We start from the raw sequence: 8,607 nt of genomic DNA, 5'->3' as shown, positions 1-8,607 counted from the left end.
CTCTCTCTCTCTCACTCTCTAGCTATTCAGCCAACTATTTTCTTCTCTTTCTAAATAATTGTTACACACCCCACGCGCTTACGACACCCCACGTGCACGGACTTACATGGACCAAGCGCGGTGTGTGTGCGTCTACTCCAACATGGAGGGCGCCTTACGTTTCTGTTGCGGCTGCACACAGGAAGACACAGATCGCTAATTAGATACCATCGTCGTCGATCTGTTCCCTAACATCGCTTCCCTTTAATCCCAACCCCGTAATCGAGCTTTGAGATTTGCAATCACCGAGCCTATCTTTCGCCGCGCCGTCAATATTGATATTAAGCGAAGTGTGATCAACTTTCAATCTTCTCGACGAAAAATAACTTTATTTTTTTTTTATTGCGATATCTACCGGATACGTGTATTCTCAATCTGACAAGATGTTACATATATTTCGAATTTGCAATAAAGTACAAGTCGTTAAATTAAAATTCTTCTTGATCTCTGATCAAAGCTAAAAAAAGTAAATTATAAAATTAAATAAAGTAAAATTAATTAAATAAAATTGAATTTAAAAATCAATTCACTTCAAATTAACTAAAGGCTATTCCTTTGGACGATTTATATAAATATATCTATTATTTTATTATCAAGAATAAATTAACTTTGAGAACGTTGGAAACGATACTTTTTTGAATTTTATCTAAATATATATCCATGTTAATCTTTAATTCGCAATGTTACTGTTTTTTCTTTCGTAAAATTTTTCTGCAATACTACAAAATTAAATTTCTAGTCAATCGATATTTACAGAAGATATTAAGCAACAGAAGAATTAAAAATGAAACGGAAGTGACATTGTACTTTTGACATCGTGAATTAAAGATTAAATTCAAAGATGATGATAAGGTTGTTATGGTTTAACAGCTTACCGCTGGGCTGAGTCCACGCGCGGCACTTCCGCCGCGTCCCTTGGTGCGGAACTTGGTGATTGCCTGTTCAGCGAGGTCCGCCCTCTCCTCAGCTTCCTCGAGTTCTTGTTGCGCCTTGCGGAACTTGGCAAGATTCAACGCGGCAATTTCCTCCGCCTCCTCGATCTGCCTCTTATATGTCTTGATCTTCTGCTGAAGCTTGTCAACCAGATCTTGCATGCGCTCGTGATTCTTACGGTCCTCGTCCGCCTGGAAACGAAAAGGAGAAATGGGATCGCTTCAATGAGACTTCTTCATGCTCGGTAAGTAAGTCAGATCGATGATAAAATCAAACCAAATAAATAAAAAATAATTAAATTTAAAAATAAAAGATTCAACATCTTGTGATAAATGTCCAACATTTCTCTTGTTGATTGCGAAAATATTAATTTATTTTTTTAAAACAAAATATGTAGATTAAACTTCCTATTCGAATAGATTTATAACAAATCAGAATTCTACCTGGAAGCTCAGCTCCTTGATGCGACGCTCGGATTTGCGCAAGTTCTTCTGGGCGTCGGCATGTCTCCTTTGTTCGCCATCGAGCTCGTTCTCCAACTCGCGCACGCGTTGTTCCAACTTCTGAATAGCCTTCTTGCCGCCCTTGAGGGCATTCGCCTCGGCCTCGTCCAAGCGCACTTGCAACTCCTTGATCTGCGTCTCCAAGGCCTTGCGCAATTTCTCCTGAGTCTGGGCATGATCCTGCTCGGCGCGTAGCTCGTCGGCCAACCTGGCTGCGTCCACCATCGCCTTCTTCGCCTTCTCCTCCGAGTTCTTTGCCTCGTTCAGCAACTCGTCCAAGTCGGACTAATGGGTAAATAAATGCAAGCTGTGTAAACCACTTATCCTACTCCCTTTTATAAGAAACGTTTTATTAAATTGTAGAAAATTAATCGACACTCACGTGGAGGGTCTGCAATTCGGCCTCGAGTTTCCTCTTGGCGCCAGAAATGGAGGCATTCTGGGCACTCAGTTCGTTCAACTGTTCGTGACAATCAGCAAGTTCCTGCTCGGCCTGGCGACGACCGCGATCTGCCTGTTCAAGGAGAGTGCGGCTTTCTTCAAGCTCGTTCTGCAGAGCATTAGCGCGGCGCTCCGAGATGCCAAGGAGTTCCCGGGCCTCATCACGTGCTCTTTGCTCCTCCTCAAGCGCAGTCTGCACGTCCTTGAGCTGCTGCTGGTATCGCTTGATGTTCTTCTGTGCCTCAGCGTTTGCCTTGTTCGCATGATCCAATGCGATCTCTAGCTCGTTGATGTCCGCCTCCAATTTCTTCTTCATGCGCAGCGCCTCAGCTTTGCCCTGAAAATCAAATTGTATTTCAAGATCAGATATGTTTCTATTTATTATAGTAATTAATGTAACTTATTGCTTGCATGTAAAATTTTTGTTTTGCTTCGGAAAACGAAGAAATCTATTTTTTAAATATGGTAACAACGCTTACCTTGGCCTCTGCTTCGAGGGAAGCTTGCATAGAGTCGAGGGCGCGCTGGTGATTCTTCCTGGTGTTCTCGAATTCTTCTTCTTTCTCTTGGATGCGGCGATCAATTTCCTGTCTGACCTGGCTAAGTTCAAGCTGACTGCGCAACACCTTGTTCTCTTCCTGCTCGAGAGCAGCTTCGGCCTCTTCCAGAGCTGCCTGAAGTTCGTCCTTTTCAGCCTCCAGACGCTTCCTAGCCTTCTCAATTTCGTGAATGTTGCGGCCACCTTCGCCGATCTGGTCCAATAGGTCCTTCACCTCGTCGGCGAGGTTCTTGTTCTCACGACGTACTGCCTCCAATTGTTCCTGGCCTTCTTCATATGCGCCTAATCAATCAAACATCGATAATCAGAAATTAATTGCATAATTAGATAATAATATAATAAATAATAATATAATAATTCATCAATTGATTTCTTCTCACCTCTAAGCCTGAAGAGTTCAGTGCTGTAGTTACGGCACTCCTTCTGGCTAGCATCCAGTTCGGCAGCGAGATCGTCGACTTTGAGCTTCCATTCCCCGATAATCTTGTCGAAGGCTTTCTGTTTCTTTTCGGCAGCGTTGGCAATGGCAGTAGCACGATCCACTTCAATTTGCAGGTCCTCCACTTCAGTGGATAGCCGCTGCTTGGTCTTCTCCAGAGCGATAACCTTTTGATTGAGCGATTCGATGGTCTCTTCGGCCTCGGCCAGCCTGGCTTGTAGCTTCCTCTTCGCCTCCTCAAGCTCTTCAGCCCGAGCGACACCTTCAGATTCGTATTTGGTGCGCCAGAGCTGTGCCTCGGCATTGGCCTTGCTGAGTTGACGTTGAAGATCAGCTTTACCCTCAGCCTCCTCTTCTACTTGCTCGCGGATGTTGTCCAGATCGTGCTCCAGATTGCGGAACTTGCCGAGCAAAGTAGCGCGCTCGCGCGACTCCTCGTCCGCAAGCCTCTTGGTGTCTTCCAATTGTGTGGTAAGCGAAATCTTAATCTTAGACAGCTGACTGACCTGCGACTCGGCTTCTTCCAGCTGACGTAACAGGTCACTGTTCTCGATCGATAGTTTCTTCTTCGCGGCATCGAAGTCGTTTAGAGTACGGTTCACCTCTTCGAGCTTGCCTTGGGTTTCATTCAATTGGTGCTGCAATTGCTTGACGATCTTTTCTTGGGCAGCCTATATTTTGAAGAAAATTATATAGATCAATTTTAAAGTATCTTTATACCAAGCTCGTCTTTAGATAGTTACAATTACAAATTTAAAAATATTATTTTTCATCGATCTCTTTAAATATGTTAGGTCCGGTTTTAAATATAAACCCCAACGTAGATTAAAAATAGATACAATATTATACAGATTAAATAAATCAAGATAAAATAGAGAAAAATAGTCAAATTATTTTGGATCACACGAGAAATATATATTTCTTCCACGTCTCTAAAATTTCGTATTTTAATTTCTCAATCACAATAACACGTTAAGAAGAGATCGTTGAAAAGCAAACTCAAGTTTAATAGGCACACATACGAAAGCAGTGCTGAGCAAGCAGGGATTATCGACTCACTCGTCAGATAAATGATTCGCGAACAATCCTGGGGAGAAGAGGGAAATCCATAGATCTGTTTCTCTGCGTCTCTGCACCTAGCGAAAGCTGTTAGTCGCGTCAGTTTTATTAACGTGGACCGGTATTGAACTTACCTTCTCGTTGCTCAGGTGGTCGCAGGACGTGCGCAAGTCGTTACACTCGCTATAGTACTGCACCTTCTCCTTTTCAACCCTGATTGGATACGGAAACAGTCAAAAGGATTACAAATGAATGATGATGGCACGAATGACGGACAATTGACATTCCGGAATGCCGGATTAAATAACTTCACTATTTATGATTATTTCTTTATGCAGTCAATGGTCAGAATACAAGTAACTTCATTGATAAAAAGATGAATAAAAAACAATATAAACATCATTACGGAATTTTATTTACTTCAAAATAATTCGAGCAGAATTGAAATTTAATCAATTCAATCTCAATTTATAAAAAAAATTAATTAAAAATATAATATCATATTTATTTTAATAAATATTTTTATCTGATTAAAAATAAAGCATATTAACAAATTTCTTTTGCAAAAATATTTAATCCAGCATTCGTGACACTGACAATTCGAGCAACAGACTTTGCAGAACATATTTTTTTTCGGGGATAACTCCATTCTAGTAATCACATATTTTTTACGGATCGAGAGGATTATCGAGGGATATTAACGGCGCACAAGGTTTTCGAAAGTACATTTAAAAGATGCATGAGAAACATTCTCGTTATTCCTCCTTTTTTTTTCAAGTACCTTCTCCCGAGAGACCTGATCCGTAACAGCGCGCGAACTGTTCAGCTCAGAGTGGATGTCGTGTCGACCCTTTTCGGCTCTACGAAATATTATGTTATAGTTCTGTCGTTTTTCTATTTTTCAGTAAAAGTCTAATAGCCGAAAGTTGGATCTCGTATCTAATCGTCGATCTTTCGAAATTTACTTTAGCGTTACATAATTATTATTTTTTCTTCAGTGACTGGTTGTTCTATGTGTTAAAATTTTTGTTAATCTCATTGAAAAGCTCCAGTTTTTCATAGCGATTTTTAACAAAATTCTTTATATTTCTCTATATTTCTTTTGATATTAAAAGAAGACAATTTATTTCTTCCGTTATTTATGTTTCATTTTTTTCTTCATTAAGAAAAAGAAAATCAGCTTGATAGACTCACCTAGCCTTAAGTTTGTTGAGAGTATCAATTTGTTCACCCATCTCGGCCACGGCATCATTGTGCTTCTTGCGCAAGCTGGCCAATGAGGATTCGTGCTGGATGTTGGCTTCCTCGAGATCCCTGCGGAGCTTGCTAAGCTCAGCCTCTCGCTTCTTGTTCAATTCAATCTGAGCGGAGGTGGCACCGCCAGCCTCTTCCAAGCGTTCACCAAGCTCCTCAAGTTCACGGGCGAGATCGCTACGTTGCTTCTCAGCCTTGGCGCGTCCACCGCGTTCTGCTTCGATCTAGAAGAAGAAAATACATTGTTGCATCAGTTACAATATATAATAGTTATGATATAAAAAATAGTAGTAAACACACTTTTATTTACATTGAATTCTAATTCTTTTGATTGCTTTTGAAAACTTTTAATCAATCATTTATTATTGATATATTATCAATATAATAACTAAGACAAGAATGTCAATTGAAAAAGAATTGATAGATTAAAATATTTCTTCTTTTCTTTTTCAAATTAAAAATTTTAGGAAGAATTTTTCTCTCTCTCTCTCTCTCTCTCTCTCTCTCGATTTATTTTGATATACACACCTCTTCCTCGAGTTCCTCAATGCGAGCCTGCAATTCCTTAATCTGCTTCTGTAGTTTACCGACTAAGGATTGCTCATCCTCAAGTTTGGCAGTTAGGGACGACAATTCCTTATCTTTGCGTTGGATGGTCTGTTCGAGTTCCTTCTTGTTTCTTTCGAGATCAGCAACGGCTTCCTGCGTGAGTTTCAGGTCGCCTTCCACTTTCCTCTTTGCCTTTTCTACGTCGGCACTATAAATTAAAATTTAACTTACATGAACATCTTTGCTACAATATTTTATTTTATATCTATGATGAATTAGGTATGTGTATTATTAAATTAATTATAATCTACGTAAGCATAATTACTTTTACTTAATTCAACATTGGAAACTAGTGATTAAATTCAAAATAGGGAAATTTCTGAATATTAATTTAAAATATGAAACATTTTCAATATATTTACGTAGCTCCAGTTAAAGATTTAACGGGATCCTAAAGCCGTCTGTATTATCGACTAAATTATAATTTTTGTATAACAATTATAATTTAACGATCCATATAATTATATCTACAAACGGCAAGTAGATAAATATTAAATATGTTAGGTAGACTGTAGACCATATTGGGCGCAATACCTTTATATAGAATTAATTTTTGGAAAACATATTAATTAGATTAATCTACTTGAAACGCATTGAACTTACCGTGACTTCTTCTCACGCTCGAGAGAGTCCTCAAGCTCGTCAAGAGTCTGTTCGAGCTTGAGTTTGACTTTGTTGAGGTGGTTGACTTTGTCTTCGGCGGCCTGGAGCTCCTCACCAGTTTTCTGATTGACTTCACCCTGATTCTTCTTTTCCTTATTGAGCTTATTGATGAGCTCGTCCTGGTGGGCGATTTCATCGTTTAGGTTTCTGATTTGATGGTCCTTTGTTGCCTTATCCTGCTCGGATTTTTGCAAGTTCAATTCGAGATCCTCGATATCTTTCTTCAAGCCGGATACTTCTTGCTCGAGTTTCTTTTTGTTCTGGAAGAGATTGTTTCTTGCGTCCTCCTCTTCCTTGAATCTGTCGGTGAGATCCTATGCAAAAAATATTTGTATAAGTATCGGCGATGTTTCTTTGAGTACGTAATAAAGCATAATAATTATCAAATTAATTATTTATTATTAATTATCACTAGTTAATATAATACATATTCATGAATATTTTAAAATTTAGTCATTAATATTTTGCATATTTTATTTTACTCATTTTATTATTTAATATTGTGACACTGCCAATTTCCTCATTATTATATTGTATATAATCTTTATTTTTAATATTCTTTTTATTTTAATCTTTTTAATATTATTATCATATATGCAATTCATTTATAATATTCAGCTGTTTACGATTGTCATGAGACATCTTTATCATATTCCGTAAACACTTTTGACTACGAACGATTTAAATTGTAGCTCAATATTAGTTTATCTTCTTTTTTAAGATGACATAATCTCCGAAATCTTGTTTGCAGAAGAGGTATTTGGGTCGATGACAGGTCTTCACGTGGAATTTATCTCTCGCTGGAGTATCCTTTACCGCGCGCCAAGTCCCTCGTCGAGTATGTCGAACGCATCTCTCTTCCTCTCTGTACGGCCACGCGATTAATTGGCATTGACGCGCAATTACGAAGCGGTCCACACGCACGGGCGCCTAATATTAGTTAATGCGGGGGCAAAGAATATTGGCACAACATCTCGCCCGGCCGGCGCGATCAATCTCCTCGTTCATCATGTTTATCTCTTCATCGCGCGTTTCGTTTGAATTCGACGACCCGGTCTATATTTGTCGATAGAAAAATTCGAAATTTTTGCCGAACTTTATATGAGAATATTTTAAAAAATTTAACAAAGATACTCTTTGCAAGCGGGAAAAAGAGAAAATCGCGCGAAATATGTTAGAAAAAAACAGAAAGATACAACAAAGTTAAAGTTAATCTTCTTAGCAATCTACATTTAAAGGAAATTGAAATAAATGTTTTAAGAGAAAAATAAAGAAAAATCATTGTATAATTAATAAAATAAAAATTCGATAAAAAGATTCATTGAAAAGAGCGAAAGAAGAAGAGAAAGATAGAAACAGATGTATCAACAATATTAAAATCAAAATCGTCTCTCTCTCTCTCTCTCTCTCTCTCTCTCTCTCTCTCTTTCTGTGTTTAACTAAGAAAATTTGATCCAGTGCACCGGGATCATATCTCGAGCAGGTGGAAGACGAGGTGGAAAAATCGGTGGTGACAGCGAAGAAACAACATGGTCTCGTCGGCGATGATGAAGAGGCCACGAAGGAGATACGGCTGTATGACTATGACGCACGCATGCACGCGAAATATGATGGCATATAAATACACCCTACACCTGTTACCTCCTTCGTTTTCTCTCGCCTCCGCTCCAGCGAGCTTAAAACCGCCGCCCACTTTTAATAACCTGGAATCTGGGATCTGCTAAATTTGTTGCCGTTGCCCTCTCTCGCTCTTTTGCTCTCTTTCTCTTTTTCTGTCTCTCTTTCTTTTTCTCTCTTAGTCCCTTTCCTTCTTCCGTCTTCCTACACCGCCTGGCCATAAATGGTGACGTTTAATGTCTAAGTGAACCGTAGTTTTCCGGTTGCCTTTAAACACGAGAGAATCTTCCTCGGCACTGAGCGAGCCAATCGCGATGCACTCCATGCGAAAGCTTTTAATAGGCGCACCTTACGATCGCGATATTAGCTCATTTAATGAGCTAAAAGCCGTTCTTGATGACTACAGCGATTTGGTGAAAGAGATAAATGAAAGACATGAAAATTTTAATTGAGACAGCTACGGTAATAATGATCAAAAGTGTGAAAGTAAA

General features: G+C 39.1%; 1 protein-coding gene across 31 annotated transcripts in view; it reads right to left on the bottom strand.

The window, feature by feature from the left end:
• Positions 1-8,607, bottom strand: part of LOC108746829 (myosin heavy chain, muscle) — a 51,398-nt gene that overhangs the window by 2,138 nt on the left and 40,653 nt on the right. For 22 of the 31 annotated variants that reach the window (XM_018483835.1, XM_018483822.1, XM_018483828.1 and 19 more), the window contains 9 exons: positions 6,440-6,813; positions 5,756-5,984; positions 5,168-5,451; positions 4,108-4,186; positions 2,856-3,585; positions 2,396-2,757; positions 1,858-2,253; positions 1,416-1,760; positions 915-1,163 (listed from right to left, as the gene is read on the bottom strand). In XM_018483835.1, the coding sequence (XP_018339337.1) occupies positions 915-1,163; positions 1,416-1,760; positions 1,858-2,253; positions 2,396-2,757; positions 2,856-3,585; positions 4,108-4,186; positions 5,168-5,451; positions 5,756-5,984; positions 6,440-6,813 (3,048 nt within the window). Of the gene's footprint in view, positions 1-106; positions 172-914; positions 1,164-1,415; positions 1,761-1,857; positions 2,254-2,395; positions 2,758-2,855; positions 3,586-4,107; positions 4,187-4,754; positions 4,834-5,167; positions 5,452-5,755; positions 5,985-6,439; positions 6,814-8,607 lie in introns of all 31 variants that reach the window. The other 9 variants (XM_018483830.1, XM_018483840.1, XM_018483829.1 and 6 more) reach the window with 2 other exon arrangements.

This window comes from Trachymyrmex septentrionalis, unplaced genomic scaffold (assembly GCF_001594115.1).
Source record: "Trachymyrmex septentrionalis isolate Tsep2-gDNA-1 unplaced genomic scaffold, Tsep1.0 scaffold19, whole genome shotgun sequence".
Lineage (NCBI taxonomy): Eukaryota > Metazoa > Arthropoda > Insecta > Hymenoptera > Formicidae > Trachymyrmex > Trachymyrmex septentrionalis.
This window is presented reverse-complemented; position numbering and strand designations above follow the sequence as displayed.